The 18,700-nt window shown below is 41.0% G+C and overlaps 2 protein-coding genes across 2 annotated transcripts in view; one reads left to right on the forward strand and one right to left on the reverse strand.

The window, feature by feature from the left end:
- Agps (alkylglycerone phosphate synthase) overlaps nucleotides 1–18,700 on the reverse strand; it is a 98,841-nt gene that overhangs the window by 73,233 nt on the left and 6,908 nt on the right. The window contains exons 2-4 of the mRNA XM_028762899.1: nucleotides 3,072–3,161; nucleotides 1,820–1,910; nucleotides 113–233 (exon numbers count right to left, since the gene is read on the reverse strand). Coding sequence (XP_028618732.1) covers nucleotides 113–233; nucleotides 1,820–1,910; nucleotides 3,072–3,161 — 302 coding nt within the window. The remainder of the gene's footprint in view (nucleotides 1–112; nucleotides 234–1,819; nucleotides 1,911–3,071; nucleotides 3,162–18,700) is intronic.
- LOC114617320 (small ubiquitin-related modifier 2) lies at nucleotides 13,758–14,286 on the forward strand. The gene has a single exon (XM_028762900.1). The coding sequence runs from the start codon at nucleotides 13,818–13,820 to the stop codon at nucleotides 14,103–14,105; it is 288 nt and encodes a 95-aa protein (XP_028618733.1). The 5' UTR covers nucleotides 13,758–13,817; the 3' UTR covers nucleotides 14,106–14,286.

Raw genomic sequence — 18,700 nt, forward strand, 5'->3', positions numbered from 1 at the left:
AGCCCCAGAGTAAGCAGTTCCAGTGTGAGCAGCCCCAGTTTAAGCAGTTCCAGTGTGAGCAGCCCCAGGGTAAGCAGCTCCAGTGTGAGCAGCCCCAGGGTAAGCAGCCTACCATGCGCTCTAAACACACGATCATCTGCTTCCTGTGAGTAGGAAATATGAGCTTCTTTAAGTTCCTGAAGGAAATCTTCATTCACAATAGAAGGAGGTGCTTCACTAGGATTTATGGATGTCTAAAATATAAAATTGATAACTTTGACTTATTTCTAAATAATAATTTTTGATCCCCTCTGCTAGGAGAATGATTATAAAATGCATGTTTTTTTAACTTTCAATATATGATATATCAAGTACTAGAGTCCAACTTGGTAACAGTAGCAAAATACAAATGATTTGATTAATCATATCCCATAATATATGTAACAGGGAAACTATGCTTTCTCTTTGTTTCTATGACTGGCGCTTTGTTACTAACAATAAAGACTGTAATCAACAATAGAGAAGACAGGGAAGTCTCAAACCTCCAGTTTAAAGGTACTAGGTATGCTTTACATTAAAAATTTTCACTGTAGATAAAATTTACCATTTCCCACTCTTCAATGACCATTTTAAAATATTGCACAGAAACTCTTATATTAAGTAATAAAACTATAATTTTTAGATAGTTTAGAAATGCATGACTTAATATAATATAAACTTGGTATTCAATTCCAGTTGGTATCCTTTTTTTTATGTATTTATTTATCATGTATACAGTATCCTGCCTGCATATACATCTGCAGGCCAGAAGAGGGCATCAGATCTCTTTACAGACGGTTGTGAGCCACCATGTGGTTGCTGGGAACTGAACTCAGGACCTCTGGAAGAACAGCCAGTGCTCTTAACCGCTGTGCTCTTAACAGCCAGTGCTCTTAATCCAGCCCCCTCCAGTTGGTATCTTAAAGCCTAACCTTCAACTGTAAAGTTAAAACAACATTGAGCATGTCACTCAACCTCCCTGAGCCTCAGCTTCTTCACATAGTAATAGTATTAACAACCAAATGTGTAGGGCTAGTATAAGAAAGCAGATCAGGTATACTAAGTAAAAGCACTTAACTGCATGTCAAACATATACAACTAAATATAAGGAAATACAATATTTGGAATTTTAAAATCTATAAGAATATATAAACAAAAATTATCTGGTATTTCTATACTCTCTTAATCTCTTCAGATACTGTATCCATTCCGATAAATATTAATTTTACTTCAAAAAACCAGGCACCATAGAACCATAAGAACACCTAAGAACCATAGAAACAAGCATTAGAGTTAATGGAGATGAAGATGGGGATGAGAGGCTGTGGTCTTATCTTCATAAAATTTATCCTATAGTTACCAAAAGGGAATAACCAAACAAATCCAGACAAATATTCTGCCTAGCATTTTAAATTACTAAAAACAGCAATACAGTTGCAACCATTTAGAGCCATCATGTGGACCCTGGGAACTAACCCCAGGTTCTCTGTAAGAGTATTAACAGCTCTTACCTGCTGAGCCATTTCCAGCCCATAGAAACAATAACATGCTGAATACAGTGCATAATATCACGTAAGGCAGTCCATACTTATGAGGTGGAATATCCAACTGGAAAGATGGTTAACTACTTCACGTATTGCAAAATAACAATAAAAATAATGACAACATAAAGAAATGCCAAATATTTCATCAGCTTCACAACAAGATAATTGTACTGAACAAATATAACAAATTATGACAATAGCTAATTGTTTAGGTATGAAAAGCACAACTGAACATATTGTAACTATTATTTGCTTACTTTAGAGGTAGTTTTATGCTCCAGATTTACTCCAAGGGTGTTTTGGATCCAGTCTTTCAAAGTTGGTAAAGCCAAGCCACTAAGAGGGTACCTAAGGTACAAAGTAGATAAAGAATGCTAGAGAGGTAAAAAAATCTTTCTAAAAAATTCTTTATCTAAAAATGAAGCTTATACTCTACGTCTAGGAATGATCAAGCAGTTCCTAGAAGGTTCAGTAACTAAACTGCTTGTCTACTAAATATTGTAATTCCAGAGTACCCAGAACCTACTTCCATGTGTATAAGTTTTGGAGTGAGGGGAGAACTGACTACCCCTAAGTGACAAACCAAGCACCCACCTTCTCCATGCCCCTCTTCAAGAGCTTACAGAATGCACCTACTCTTCCTTTCTCTTATGTCTTTGGATTAGAATTCAACAATCTAGGAAATGAAGCCTTAAGGAACCCATGCTGGGTGTAGTGGCAGTAGTTCAATTTTCCAGTCTCTAAAACTAGCAGATAAATTCTCTACTTTTATTACTTCTTAACTCAGCAGTTCTCAACTTGTGGGTTGCGACCCCTTTGGGAGTTGAATGACCCTTTTACATGGGTAACAGATCTGCTATTTACATTATAATTTATAGCAGCAGCAGCAGAATTACAGTTATGAAGTAGCAACAACAATTATTTTATGATTTGGGGGTCACCACAACATAAGGAACTGTATTAGAGGGTTGCAGCTTTAGGAAGGTTGAGAACCACTGCCCTAGAAAAACAGTCTCCAGCAGCACCATTGTATCCTCTTTGCTCTTAATTAATGCTCTACGAATAACCTTAAAGGTTATCTCTCATTATAACCCAAACCTAGGTGCAAATTATGAGACTTAAATACAAAATCACTTTGAATAAATCAAAAGCATGGAGGACCAGAAATGACTCTTTGGATCCTGATTCAGAAAACTCCCTATACAAGACATTTGTCAACAGGGGTGATGAGAATATGGACTAAATAATTAGATATTATAACAAGCTTGTTACTTTGGAAGTGTGATAATAATATATGAGTGATTATAAAGACTTATTTTTAAAGATATAAAAGTATAGGTATTATGATGACATCAGAATTTAAAATATTATAGGATAAAAAGAAATTAGCAAAATGCTGGTAACTTTTGCTTAGAGGAGGGAACATCATATTATCATGCCCTTTTTTATATGTTTAAAAATATAAGAAAAGGAAAAGAAGGAATAAAGTGAACTTAAAAGCAGGATTACCTTTTCCCAGTCAGCTCAACCTGGCCCTTCTTATTGAATAAGAACTTGGAATCATTATAGCCCCATCCATTCCATTTCATAACTTCTTGCCTAATGAGAAAAAACAAAAAACATGTATATGTACATACAAGACCTATCCTGGTGCTAGAGATGGCTCAGCAGTTGAAAGTGTGTGATGCTCATACAGAGGACTTGAGTTTGCCAATCAGGATCCACATGGGGTGACTCATAACTACTTGGAGAATCCAACACCTCAGGATTCTATGTGCATAGCATTCACCCATGTACAACGCTCTCATGCATGCTCATGCACCGTCTCAATCTCAGTCTCTCTCTCTCTCTCTCTCTCTCTCCCTCTCTCCCTCCCTCCCTCCCTCCCTCCCTTCCTCCTCTGTGTATACTTGATTAAATTTCATTTTATGAGTTTCTACATAATCATACTATCGGCAGCTATCACCATTTCCATACTTGATACTAAGAAAATATGCAAAATCAGTAAGACAAACACCAAGATCAATTCACTTGTTAAAGACTTTAGATGCCAACCTCACACTTCAGCCCTTTTTTTGTATTCGTTCCAAAACATCCAAAAAATTTTACTTAACTAGTCTCACAATAGTATTCATGTTATGAACATTGTTGGTGTAAAGCAAAAGATACTAAGAAAAGAATTATCTTATTCCCTTGTTTCAGTATTTTCATGTTCAATTTGTCTCTTACAATATTAATATTCTCTCTCAAACACACACACATACACACACAGAAACTAAAAGCAATTTTTAACTCTTTTTTAAAAGACTTGCTAAACATTTCAAAACCAAACAAAGTATCATTGGCTTTAAATTTTTACAATCATTTAAAAGACGTTATGCCCATTACTACTAGTTGAAATAAAAATGAAAACAAAAATGCCTACATATTAGCAATTCTAAATATAAAGTCATTGCAATGAGCTGTACATGCTTGACAGTGCGCCACAGTCAACAAATGTAATGCACTCAAAAGGAGACCAAAAGGAGTGGACGTAGAAGATAACTGCTTCATCTTAAATACTGAGTTTTAAGTAGGGACATAGCCTATCATGCTCAAATTTCTGGGTGTGGTCCCTAATAGTGTACGTAAATAAATGTAAGATGACCTAAATAACTTTGCAGTTAAAACTAGGAACACACTTGAACAGGAAACTTAGTTTTACATGTGTTAGAAAAACATAAGAATTTCTTATTTTTCTGCTATAATGAAATAGACCAATTTATAAGGTAGTATGACAGGTATGTGACGGGAAATTCACAAAGAACCAATCTTTAAAAAAGCTCTTTTAAAAAGGTAGCTTGACTACTAGCAGACATGTTAATAAAGCAGATTTAAAATATAAATGCTACATTTTAGGCCATAAATCAAGTCTTAACAAGTTAAAAAGAAAAAGATGTGTGCCTTATTAAATAATAATGATAGCAAGAGAAACTATAGACACTCTACAAACAAATGCGCTCTTGTGGTTAACTGGAGAAATCAAGGAGGAAATTTAAAAATCCCTAGACTCAAAAACCAAAAGCAAACTTTATCAGAAGCTCTAGGACAGAGCTAAGGCAGCTCTGAGAAAAAAGCTTAGATGTCTCTGCTGATATCCCAACTCCAGAGCACGTCAGACTTAGTGAACTCTTCAGGAAGGAAACAACAGACCAATCCTGAGAGCAGTAGTGAGAAAATAATAAAGACCAGGGATGAAATTAATAAACACAAACTAAAGATAACTGTGCCCCCAGGGGCATGGTGTTATAAGATGAGCCCTTAGTAGGCGGGGTCTAGTAGGCAGTCTAGAGGCATTAGAGGCATGTCCTTAAAGAGGACTGTGCATCTCTAGTCTCTTTCTTACAGCCTGGGCATAGAATAACTAATTTGCTCTGACACGTGCTGCTTAGTGTGATACACTGCCTTACCAGTGGCCACACCAAAACAATAGATGCCAGTCACAGAAGGAAACCTCCAAACCATGAGTCAAAACAGAACTCTTATTTAGCAACTGATCCAAATTATCCTCCTATGTAAAAGGCTGCAAGTACCTTGATATGTGTTACAGCTTCAACATACATAGAAGAGAGCAAAAGCTTCACAAGTTACAAAATCCAAATGCTAAAAAGATCCTTAGAAAGTGCCCTGTCCCACATTTTCCAGATAAAGTTTTATACCTAGAGAACATTCAACCCAGTCTCATAACAATATCCAAAACCTGCTAAATTATACCCTCGGGTAACCAAAATAATTTTAAAAGTCCTCTTTTCACCATTCTAATATTTTCTCAAAGGCACTATTCTAAATTCTTGCTGTGGTCATTCTGCACTGGGCCTGATGGAAACACTTAAGAATCAAGGAGCAATGTACCAGTAAGTCTGGTGCCTAATGTCTTCCCCATCAAATAGTAAACTCTGCCATTTAGAAGAAGAATCTCAAGGCACCAGGAAAACTGCAATAAAGAATACAAAATCCTTAGCTTTCCCAAACATCCAATAAAAGGAAGTTGTTCATAACTAAACCAGGAGTAAATTAGTATCATATCCCAGGCATTCAAATTCCTGAAGTTAACCACACCAATTTGATATTGTCAAAACCAGAGACTCTTCCTACTGCCAAAATGAAGGTTGGCTTGATTTTACCCTATTAAAACATGGTTTACAAACTTGCAGAACCAAGTAGTACAAATATGAAAAGGAAAAATTATTTTCTGCAACAAAAGAAAATGGGTCCTTAGAGACTAGCATCACATATACACAAGGTGGCAGTATTCTCCTAGGAGATGTACGGTTTGCAAACCCCATTTTTCCCACTCCCCAGGCCTATTACTCAGTCATTAGGTGAAATACTATTTTAGATTTAGTATTGTTATTACTAATCCATAAGGAGTTCTTGTATTTAGTCTTAAATGAGATCTTGCTTTTGAGTCTGTCTGTCCCTGGAGACAAGTAATCAGATCCCCACTCCTCCTCAGTAATAAGTTACAAGATTCTGCGTTTAGAGCATGGCTTGTGCCATTACTTTTTCTAAGCACGGTATTCTCATTCAAAGTCAGGAAAAGAAAAAAGTTATTTCACCTACTTTTACTCTGGGTTAACAACTTTTTTCAAGATCAGTCCAACGCTAATAACTTTTAAAGCTTTTCTGATAAAATTCTAATGAAAGATGACTTCCTTCTTACTCAATTCAGAACTTTGGCCTATCCACTAGTTTGAAATGAGAAAAATAGCTTTGGGAAAAGTGAAAAGAGAAGCCTCAGTGCTGGCCGGGCTAACCAAGCTCAGGGCCAGCCACTTCCAAACCAATTGCACACGGACACCATGAGCAGAAATCTAACCCTCCTCAAGATTTTCTAAGACAGATCCTTATTATTTGGTTTGTGACTGACTGTTTCAAGCCTGGTAAAATCAAAGAGATCATGTGACATAAGAAGTGATGAGAAGCCGGGCAGTGGTGGCGCACGCCTTTAATCCCAGCACTTGGGAGGCAGAGACAGGCGGATTTCTGAGTTCGAGGCCAGCCTGGTCTACAGAGTGAGTTCCAGGACAGCCAGGACTATACAGAGAAACCCTGTCTTGAAAAACCAAAAAAGAAAAAAAAAATTCATTTATAGCTCTTACTCTCTTACTCTCTTGCCTCTAGCTTCTCCTTGCCCTTCCTCCCTTCCCTTCCCCCTCTCTCCACATGGTCATGGCCGGCCTCCACTTCTCTCCTCTTTCTCTACCATCTTCTCCCGTTTCTCTCCCAACCTTTGCCCTCTGCCCCAAATAAACCCCCTCCCCTTTGGAACCATTCGGTCTGGTGTTGTCTGTTCCAAGCTGCACTCCGAAGTCTAACATTGGTGCCGAAACCCAGGATACGAAGACTTCAGGAACCACGAGACCTACGTGGCCACCGGCAAGCAGCCGCAGAGCCAGCTGCTGTGAGGCTGCTGTGACCGTACAAGACTGACGCCATGTGGCCTGCCGCAACCCCACCACCGCAGCTGCCACCACTACACCACGTGGACTTCATCTGCTGCTACCTGCCCTCACCGACCGTGTGAATTCCCACCGCTGCTGCAGACCAACCCCATCCGCAGCTGAGAGGCTGGCAAAACTTCCACCACGTGGCCCCCACGTGTTGCTCTGCCACGTGGGCTAGGCAGCCAGACAGGCCTACACAGACCTCACGGTTCCACCTTTCCTGATACCAGACTGCACAAGCCCGCAAACACACCTTAATTGGTAAGGAGTTTCCAATTGGTAGGAGGAACCCTGGACACCCAGTTAGGATCTGGCCAACCTTCCCTGGGCTAAGGGGTTGGCTTTTCATTGCCCCAGTCCATATGACTGGCCTCTAGCTGAACTACAACCTAGGACATTGTCCATTGGGTGATTTCCCTCTTAGAAATAGCTCCCACCCATCCCCCTCCAAGCTCTCGCAGCTGCCGGAAATCCTGGTACCAGGTAAGCTATTTTCTGCCGGACTAGTTCCACAGAGGCCCCTAGATATTCTTGTGACGACCTGATTATCTAGCCTGAGCCTGATTTTTCGTTGCCAGCTTTTCTTTCGGGACACCAACTGATAGCTCGGTAACAGCCGTCACCCAATGGGTACCACATTGTCTTCAACTGTACCCACAGACACCCCACTGGGTTGTCTACTGAAAAACCTCAACGCCTGATTTGAGGCCTTCCAAATTGATACACCTCGGCAATAAGGCCTGGATTCGATATCCTCTAGATAAAGTAGCCATGTAATGGCACACTAGACCAACTATTTTAAGAGGTCTTAACACATACTGCCAGCAGTCTGGTAAATGGAAACAAATCCCCTATGCTTGAGCATTTATCTACCTTCATTATACTCTTTCCATGTGTTCTGCCTGTTCCCCCCTCCTAGGCCATCTGCTCACCCCACTACTTTGCCACCTCCGTTCTCTCTTGTGGAACTTTGCTGACCACCATCTACACCTCGACCACACACTGTCTCCATTGCCTGTCAACATTGGAGACCAAGTGCTTTTCTCCCCTCCAGATCATCGGCCCTCACCTCTCCCTCCCAAATGGCAGGGTCCTTTTAAGGTAATCCTCGTGACCCCTACGGCTGCTAAACTTGAAGGACTCCCTCACTGGGTCCACTTATCTCACCTTAAGCCTTCCACTCCCCCCACTTAGTTGCATTTTTAGGGGTGTACCTCTCACCCATTCCTTTTTGGTAGTGCCTACATGTCCTGTCCCCTTATTAGGAAGAGATAGTTTAGCTAAGTTGGGAGCTTCTATTTCCTTTGCTCCACCAATTCACTTAAGCCCAAGCTCGCCAGCAGTTCCTCTGCTCCTCCTTTTAGCCAATCACCCTACTAACACGAACATGTTATTTCCCTTACCAGCTTCTCAGGTGGACCCCCGCGTTTGGGATGTCCAGAACCCCTCTGTTGCTAAACATCATTCTCCTGTTGTCATCCAGTTACTGGACTCTACCAGGTACATCTGCCAAGCCCAATACCCTCTTTCTCTCCAGAGCCTAAGGGGACTTAAGCCTATCATTGCTGACCTCTTAAGGAAAAAACTCCTTCGACCTACCTCTTCCCCTTTTAACAGCCCTATACTGGCAGTTAAGAAACCTAATGGTACTATTGACTGGTTCAAGATCTCAGGCGCATTAACTCTGCAGTAGTTCCCCTCCATCCTGTCGTAGCTAACCCTTATATGCTTCTCTCTACTATCCCCTCAGGGACTTCTCATTTTTCAGTCCTAGATCTCAAGGATGCATTTTTCTCTATCTCTATCGGTCTAGACACTCAGTCACAGTACAGACATATTTGCCTTTACCTGGACAGATCCTGACACCCACTTTTCTACCCAACTTACCTGGACTGTTCTACCTCAGGGCCTGACAGCCCACATCTGTTCAGGCAGGCCCTGGCTTCTGACTTAATCTCTTTATCTCTCCCTAGATCTAAGATTATACTTTACGTAGATGATGTTCTCTGTAGCCCCTCCCTAGAAATTAGCCAAGCTGACACAGCTGCTCTTCTAAATTTCCTTTCCAGTCGGGGCTACAGGGTCTCACCTTCTAAAGTCCAACTGTCCACTCCTCAAGTCACCTATTTGGGACTAGAAATTACCCTGACCCACAAGGCTATTACCTTAGATAGAAAGAACCTGATTTAGTCTCTAACTGTTCCTTCTACAAAGGAAGAGATTCTATCATTCCTAGGAATGGCTAGCTTTTTACGTTCCTGGGTTCCTTCCTTTTCCCTACTTACTTGTCCCTTACATGAAGCAGCTTTAGGGCCCACCCACGAACCTCTTCTCAAACCTGTCACTAAGCCCTTCCAAAGGCTCCAACAGGCTCTCCTTAAGGCCCCAGCCTTACATCTCCCGGACCTGACTCCTCCTTTTTCCCTCTATGTAACTGAAAAAGAGGGATTTGCCCTTGGAGCCTTAGGTCACCAACTGGGACCATCTTTTGCACCCGTAGCATACTTGTCAAAAAGACTAGATCCAACCATCCGGGGATGGGCACCTTAGCAGCTGCTGAACTCTTTATTTGAGAATCAAAGAAACTAACCCTGGGATCGCCTATAACTGTCCTCTATTCTCACAACCTATCACAGTTCCTAACTTATAAAGGCTTACAGACTCTACCTCCCTGCAGGGTTCTTTCTCTTCAGGTAGCTCTAATAGAAGACTCCACTCTCACCTTTCAATCATGCCCACCTCTTAATATTTCCAATCTTCTTCCCCGACCTAACACTGACTACTCTCTATCTCACTCCTGTATTGAAACCTTAGAAGAACTATTACCTCATCCTTCACACATACAGGAGGGCACACTGCCTCAAGCCACCTTTACCTGGTACACAAATGGAAGCTCCTTTCTTCATGAAGGGGTCAGGAAAGCTGGCTATGCCATAGTGTCAGACCCCAAGGTGGTGGAGGCACAGGTCCTTCCTGCTCATACCACCAACCAACAGGCTGAATTAATAGCCCTTACCCATGTCTTCCAGCTGACACAGGGACAATCCCTCAGAGTTTACACAGATTCCAAATATGCTTTCCATATCCTCCTGTCCCATGCTGCTATCTGGAAGGAGCTCGGGTTACTTACCACAAAAGGAGGATCAGTAACTAATGCAAACCAGATTATGGCCATGCTAAAGGCCTCCCATCTCCCCACAGCTATTGGGATTGTCCACTGCAGATCCCACCGCACGGATGACTCTATAGTCTCCAAGGGAAACAACCGAGCTGATGAGGCAGCTAGAGCTGTGGCCCTTAGGGGCCTAGACTCATCTCACCCTCCCAAGGAGAGTCTTACACTACAACCCACATCCCCACCTACACCCCCTAACACTCGTCAAACTCTGTCCTATCTTCACCAACTCTTTCATCCTAACAGCCAAACGCTGTCTTACTTCGTTAAGACCCACCTACAGCCTACTCCTGAGCACTTAAGTTTCCTAAAATCTATCACTGCTTCTTGCAAAATCTGTCAGATGTCAGATCCCAACTCAAGGTATCCTAGCACCCCTTTTCCTACCCATCAGGCTAGAGGTTCCCTTCCTGGAACTGACTGGCAACTTGACTTTACCCACATGTCCGCTGTCAAATGTGCCAAGTACCTCCTGGTCTTGGTGGACACCTTCTCAGGCTGGGTAGAGGCTTTTCCCACAACTAACAAAAGGGCTCAGACAGTCTCTGATCTCCTCCTCAGAGAGATCATCCCCCGTTTTGGTGTCCCCGCCTCCCTCCAGTCAGACAATGGGCCTGAATTTACTTCCCAAGTTTCTCAGACTCTATCTAAGGCCCTAGACATACCCTGGCATTTTCATATCCCCTATCATCCTCAATCTTCAGGTAAGGTAGAGAGAACCAATCGCTCTTTAAAAACTACTCTTGTCAAGCTGTCACAGGAACTTCACCTTGACTCGGTAAAACTCCTACCTCTGGCTCTTTTCAAGCTACGAGCCCTTCCCAAGCCACCTCTCCTCATTTCACCTTTTGAACTCATGTATGGACGACCAGTCCTAACTCCTGGTCTTTCACCTAAATGTTCCCTCTCCCTCTCTGCCCGGGACCTGTAAAGTGAGTGCTAGCGGTGCCTTCTGCTACAAAAACAACTAACATGAACGTTGCTTGCTTTTCCTTGCCCACTGCAAACTCTAGCCACCAGAGACACTGGGCAGCGACTTCTGGAGCTAGCAGGAAGTCCTGCCCTGCTGCCACTGCCGCCCAACCTCCTGCCAGTCATACGATCCAGCTTTCTTATTCTGGTCCTAGCCAAATGTTTCTTTGCTAATACAAGAATGTGCTTTTCTCTACCTACACAACCCGCCAAAGTTACTTAAGACAGGATAGGATAGGAAAGGCTCTGTCTTGATAGATTTTTACTACTGCTATTATTCTATTCAGTTACAACCAATCCTTATGGCTCTCAATCTTGTCAGAAGTCTGCTGATAGTATTTTTAAGCTTATGGCCGACAGAATTCCCAAAGCCTCTAACAGTTAACCCAAGATGGTTTCAGAAGACTTGGACACCAGACACCTAGAAGATACAGCCTGGATTGTATGTGATGATATAGTCACTAACAAATGCAGTGGGCTAGACTGGATGCTCTGAGCCAAATGACTTAGCTAAGTCAAACCAAGGTAAGTCATTTCTCATGTCACGCGTATCCATTCCACAGAAAAAAGCCCTGCATCTTCCACGCTTGGAAGCCAAACTGACTTCGCCCAAGATACTATGGAGACCATGGGAACTGCTGGCTAGTGGACTCTTGTCATTTTTAAAAAATAATATATAACTGGTAGATTATTGTTTACTCTTACTCAGACTTCTGACTACATTGACAGCTAAGCTTTCACAGATATTATCTGTTACCTCATTACCTAAACTCAGTTGCCATCAATTAAATGCTTCATATTTCCTCTCCTTGCTATGACACTGTCCTAATATTATCTGAGTTCCTATAAACTTGCCTAACTCTAATAAAACATCCCACTATACGATCCAGCAAAGGTTCATCTTAAAGACTGCTCTTGTTGTTAACTCATGCTGTTATCTCTTTTGTAAACTTATAAGCTACGGGAAACCCTCACAGATCTACCTCTCATGGACCAAATACACGCCATCCAGATCTTGTCAAGTCCAGGCACATCCAAAACAGCTCCAGAGAAGCAACCTCCAGATGTTCCATCTCCTATCACACACACAGCTGCTTCTACTGGACCTGTTCCTTCTGACCTATTCTCAGATGGCTCGCTCCATAGACCCTGGACAGCAGGAAACAGCCAGCTCTCCTAAGACCAGACAAACAACCCCCAACCCCTGTACCCATTCTTCTAGGTTCCCCCTAAAGACACGTCGCCCCCAATGCCAGCAGGAAGTAGCTAAATTTGACAATGACCCTATTCCTGCTTCGCCATCACCTCTTTCTAATTTTTCTTTTTAATTAAACCAAAACATGGGAATGTTAGTATTCTGTCTAAACTCCACCTCCACAATTATCTGGCAACACCCAGGTAGGCGTGCCCACTATAAAAGGGGCTGCTTGCCTCCTCCTCTCTCTTATTCTCTTACTCTCTTGCCTTCAACTTCTCCTTGCCCTTCCTCCCTTCCCTTCCCCCTCTCTCCACATGGTCATGGCCAGCCTCCACTTCTCTCCTCTTTCTCCACCATCTTTTCCTGTTTCTCTCCCTACCTTTGCCCTCTGCCCCGAATAAACCCCCTCCCCTTTGGAAAAAAAAGAAAAAAGAAAAACACAAGTGTCCCTACTAAGCAACTCTGCAGAAAAATCCTGTGCTAAGTATGCACAAGTGATGCCAGTTACAAATCCAGCAGTAACTCCTGGGTAACTGCTAGAGACAAATCCATGCCCTGTTCCATAAGGAAGCATGTCTGCCACATTCCTTCACTAGAGAATGGAGAGAGAGCGTGGAAATGCATTCTGTAAGACATTACACAACAATCAGAGTCACTGAAGTACTTTTAAAACAATATTAACTACTTTTTTCTCTATGCAGAATCTAGATTTAAATGAAACGAAAGAAGACTATTTGGCAAGAAGGAAGAGCACTGGAGGATAGGAGGTGTATAAAAGTAATGTACAATGATATACGTATGAAAATGTTATGACAAAACCCATTATTTTATATGCTAACTAAAAAATTAATTTAAAACAAGAAAAATGAATGAGAAAAAATTTAGAAAAAGTGTTGAATACAAAGAAAAGAAGAAATAGACCCAAAGCATAACAGCACTTAGGAGAGAAAAATTAATTAACTGTATTTTATAGAACATATATATATATATATATACAAATCTGTCTCTCTATAGGCATCCATGAATATTGTTGTTTCCCTTTTTACCTAAAAATATTTTACCTAAAATATTATTAACACTCTGCAGAGTCCCTTCTACTTTGTAACAGTTAAGATTGTTATCTTTGCTTCCAGAAACCAAAGAGGGGAAAGTTAGCCTCACAAAATTTGGAACAGGGACTTAGGAGATGGCTCAGTGGCTAAGAGTATTAGCCACACGTGTAGTATTAGACTCCTGTGAAGGCAAGAGGACCTGAATTCACTTTTCCAGCATCCACATAAAAACCAGGCATGGTAGTAACCCATGCCTGTAACCCAGCACTGAGGGGTGGAAATGAGGGATTAGGAGACCCAGTCTCGGCTCCTTCAGTGCGGACCTGGTGCCTCTTTTGTGAAGCGGCAGCTGAGGAGACTCCGGCGCTCGCCATGGCTGACGAGAAACCCAAGGAAGGAGTCAAGACTGAGAACAACGATCATATTAACTTGAAGGTGGCGGGACAGGATGGTTCTGTGGTGCAGTTTAAGATTAAGAGGCACACACCACTTAGTAAACTCATGAAAGCGTACTGTGAGCGGCAGGGTTTGTCAATGAGGCAGATCAGATTCCGGTTTGATGGGCAGCCAATCAACGAAACAGACACACCTGCACAGTTGGAAATGGAGGATGAAGACACGATTGATGTGTTCCAGCAGCAGACAGGAGGTGTCTACTGAAAAGGGAACCTGCTGCTTTACTCCAGAATTTTGTTATAGACCAAGAATACATTCTCAATTAGAAAACCGCAATTTGGTCCCGCCACATCCTGACTACTGCAGTATAGTTTTCTCTCTTCCTTCATTTCCCTGTCCCCATTTCTTTATTGTACATAAAGTAACTGGTGTATGTGCACAAGCATATTGCTCTTTTTTTTCTTTTCCTTTTTTAAACTAAATGGCCAATGTTCTGTTTTGGTTGACATCGGATGGAGAAGATCTGGGGGAAAGTCCTGGGTCTGTGAAAATCTCCCCCTTCTCCATTAGTGGCATGCTCATTCAGCTCTTATCTTTATATTTCAGTAAGTTATTTTGCTCTCACTGTTTTAACAAAAGAACCCAACCACACAAAATCCTTGCATACCTTGTTCGATTGGAGAATTTTAATGTTTTTCATTTATCATTGTAAAACCAAGGACAATTTTATAACTTTTTTGTACGTAGCTGTTACATGTAGGGCAATCTGTCTTTAAGTAGGGATAAATTACTCTGAACAAAATGATCCTAGATAGTTTCCCCTTCCAGTCAAGTTTTTTTTTTTTTAAATAAACTTTTTTTTTAAAATTAAAAAAAAAAAAAAAAAAGGAGACCCAGTCTCAAAGCAGTAGACAGCAATAGAGAAAGACTCCCAATATCTTCTGCACATTCACACACACACACACACACACACACACACACACACAGTGGGGGGGGTGATGGGGAGAGGGAGAGGGAGCGAGGAAGAAAGGGAAAGAGTGTGTTTAGAGGACTCAATCATATCAGCAGTATAAACATTACTCACTTTAATTGCATAGCTCTAGCTACCACCTTAAACCCAACCTTATAACTAGAATTCTGGCAGTGGGCACTCAGAATCCACATTTTTGAACAAGCGCTATTAGAATATTCCAACAGGGCCATCCACACACAGTAAGCACTCACACTTAAGGTGTCAGCAGAAGTCAAGAGTAGAAGAATCATCTACTAAACAAGAACACGATACTTAAGTTCAGTGCTATAAAATCAAGTTGTTCTTACCAACCTTCTCCAAATCTAGAGATCAGCACTGAGAGAAAGAAAACAAAAGCCCACTGCACTCAGCAGAGAGGTGGGCTCAGTGGAGTTGAGCAATGAACAGGACAACATGAGGGAGGGCCGAGTGGAAAGGGAAAGGGTAACAGGGAGTGGAGATGTGCATCCCAGCAGGGAGGCTCACAGATTTCTGCCCAACGCTTTTAAGAAAAGGAAATGAGAGCTATCAAAAGGAATTTTTACCTAAATCTTAGTAAATATTACGTATTATACAACCTCCTAGTTTTATACATGTTAGGCTTACAAGCACAAAAATTTTTTAAATATTTATTTTATCAATGAACTTAGCTCTCACAAGAATGTTTACTCGAAGTCCAGTATGTGTGGTAAACATTTCACACAATGGCAACAATGGTAAACTTAACTTAAACATCAGGATTTTTTTTGTTTTGTTTTAACTCCACTGCATGGTTCTCAAACATAAACTTTGTAAGTATAATAGTCATATGGCAAACTAAGAAGGTTGGTTCATCTGGTTCTAGCACTCTTAACTATAGCCACAATGAGTAGTAAGTAGTCCAAGGCAGCAAACAGTCCTCCTTTCTAGCTGAGAGTGGGTGGTTTCACTATGGTGCATGTAACCTTCCAATTCTCTAGAGATGATACACACTGAATAGCCACGAAGAGGTAGGAAGCACAGGAATGTCTGCACTTACATGACTGAAGTATAAAGCTATGCAGGAAAGCTATAGGCAGCAGCAGAAAGCATGCAGCATCAATGGGAAGCACGGGGGTAAAACAGTATTTTCTACATGTCATGTTGCCACCAAAAGTACAATTCATTTTGCTTTAAAACTGCTCACACTGCCTCTGCAGGAGCCCTGCACATGGTACACAGATATACATGCAGGCAAAACACTCATACACATAAAATAATAGTAACGACAGCAACTTTAAAGAACTGCTCACTCCCCAGCTATTCCCTAACAGCTATTCCCAGACCCAAAAAAAAAAAAAAAGTTATAATAACTTCTGGGACATCATGCCCTTTTATGTCTGCTTATCTTCATACCTGCTCCATGTCCCTTCTCTGAAATGTCCTTCTCTCCCTCAAGAACTACTAATCAAGGAAGCTAGTCCAAAAGCCTCTTTTGAAATGCTTCTCCTGTCTTCCTCAAGGATTTATGACTCCCTCTGTACACAGTAATTATAACATTTATTACATTCTCTATACCATATTTGTCTATCAAGCTCCACTGGACTGTCAATCACTTGTGCAATAATAGAAGTTAACGTAACACCAGCATGCAGCACTCAGTTTCCCTGAGCAAAGACTGGCCTCATAATAGAAATCATTCAAAAGAGAGAGATTTTTAAAGAGGAGGAGGAAAAGGAGGAGGAGGAGGAAGAGGAGGAAGAAGAGGAGGAGGAGGAGGAGGAGGAGGAGGAGGAGGAGGAGGAGGAGGAAAGAAAAGAAAACCCAGCTACACAGAGACCACTGACAAGGCCTCTCAACACTAGAAAAATCAAAATTTTATTTGAGTTGGTGTCAGTAAAGACAAGCATCTTTTAAGTCACAGCTAAAGAAATATCCCTGATCTATCAGACTGAATAACAGGTGGGGATGAAGTTCAATGCTGTTAAAGAGACAAGTTGGGTTTAAGCATCCAGATAATGAAAAGTAAGAAGGAAAACAATGGCGTCCTGGGAATAACCGAACACAGCACATGTATGCAGAGTTGGAGAAACCAGCAAAGCACTCATTCACTTAGAATCAGCCAATAGTTATCAATTTTAAAATGAGTCTTGGAAGTGATAGCACCTTAAAGATCCCACAAGATTGGTGAAAGCTAATACAGTCCCAGTAGATGAGGCTGAAATAGATGTAGAAGAATAAACTAAGGACTAGGGATATGGTTCATGATGTAGCACTTGTCTAACATATACAAGGGCCTGATTTCAATTCCCTGTGTACACATGCATAATAATAAAAAAAAATTCATCTTTTCCACTTTCATCTAACTCAAATTAATGCTTAAAACCAACATCCTAATCAATACAAGTACCAAAACACTAGATTTCCTTTTATTAAGAAGAAACCAATTATATAAAATCTTTAGTAGGCTTGGCAAACTAGGTGGTATTTTAATAGCTTTGAAGCTGAATTCTAGCAAAGTTCAAGCCCCTTTAGAAAAAAATGCAGATTCTAACCGGGTAATCTGAGCAGGCACTGTAAAGTCTGTGAATTGGGTAATTCTTACTGCTCTACTCCAGGTTTCAGAACATAAGTACAGCCTACTTGATGGTATGCAGTTTCTAACTGAGTAACTAACTATATGACCAAAACCCCTGGTAAGTAACTCCAAGCATGCTACAAGAACAATATATTATATGTACTCACACAGAAGTTTGTTCAGTGAATGACATGATACAGCTGCAAATCACAGCTAGGAAGCAGAACACTCATCAGTAGTAACTGAGTTACTGGAGATTAAGTTTTCTTTAATAAGTAAGCACATTCAACTACTAAAAATTCAACATTAACTATAAAAATGCTTGAGAATTAAAGGCAGATGCTAAGTCTTATTTTAAGAAAACAATATAAAACCTGATCTTTTATATGTTTATGAAATTTAAGACTATAGCCAATAATGACTTACTTGTAACTCAAAATTAAATGTGTAAGTGGGAAACAGATTTAGATTTGTGCTTTTAGTTAAAATCTTGTAAGTTCACAAATACTTCAACACTGAGAGTATTTTAATGTTCCTATCTCAGAGAAAGATGCTTACTTGTCACAAGCCTGGGACCCGAGTTCAATTCTTAAAGCCATGTAAATTCAGAGGACGATCAACTCCACAAAGTTGTCCTCTGACTTTCACATGTGCACTCTAGCAGGTGAATGTACATGCACATACATATGCAGTACATACACGCACATATATATACACACAATGAATCCTTCTTAAATTCCTACTTAATCAGTTTACAAGAATGATTTAGTGTCTGGTTAAAAGTTAATCTCTCTTTGACTATCTGAGTTTATTGTCTTGCTTGTTCCTTGACTATTTGCATCTATTGTATTGCTAGTTCCTCAACCTAGAACTGACCTTAATATTTGCATGTAATTTAAACAGTATAAAAGCAAAAAAAGAAGAGGGATGGGATAGGGGATTAATGGGGGGAGGGGGGAGGGGGGAAAAGAGATAATATCTGAAATGTAAATAAATAAAATGTCGAATAAAAAAATTAATCTCTCAAGCTGGTGAGATGGCTCAGCGGTTAAGAGCACTGACTGCTCTTCAAGAGGTCATGAGTTTAATTCCCAGCAACCACATGGTGGTTCACAACTATCCGTAATGAGATTTGATGCCATCATATGGGTGTCTGAAGACAGCTACATTGTACTCTGGGCCAAAGCAAGCAGAACAAGCACACAAGAGGGGGCAGAAGGGGGAGGACGGGCCCGGAGCAAGAGGGAGAAGGGAAGTTAATCTCTCAAATAACTGGCATGGTTAAGGAGACTATACACACTGTAAATACAC

Source organism: Grammomys surdaster, unplaced genomic scaffold (assembly GCF_004785775.1).
Source record: "Grammomys surdaster isolate TR1022 unplaced genomic scaffold, NIH_TR_1.0 136, whole genome shotgun sequence".
NCBI lineage: Eukaryota > Metazoa > Chordata > Mammalia > Rodentia > Muridae > Grammomys > Grammomys surdaster.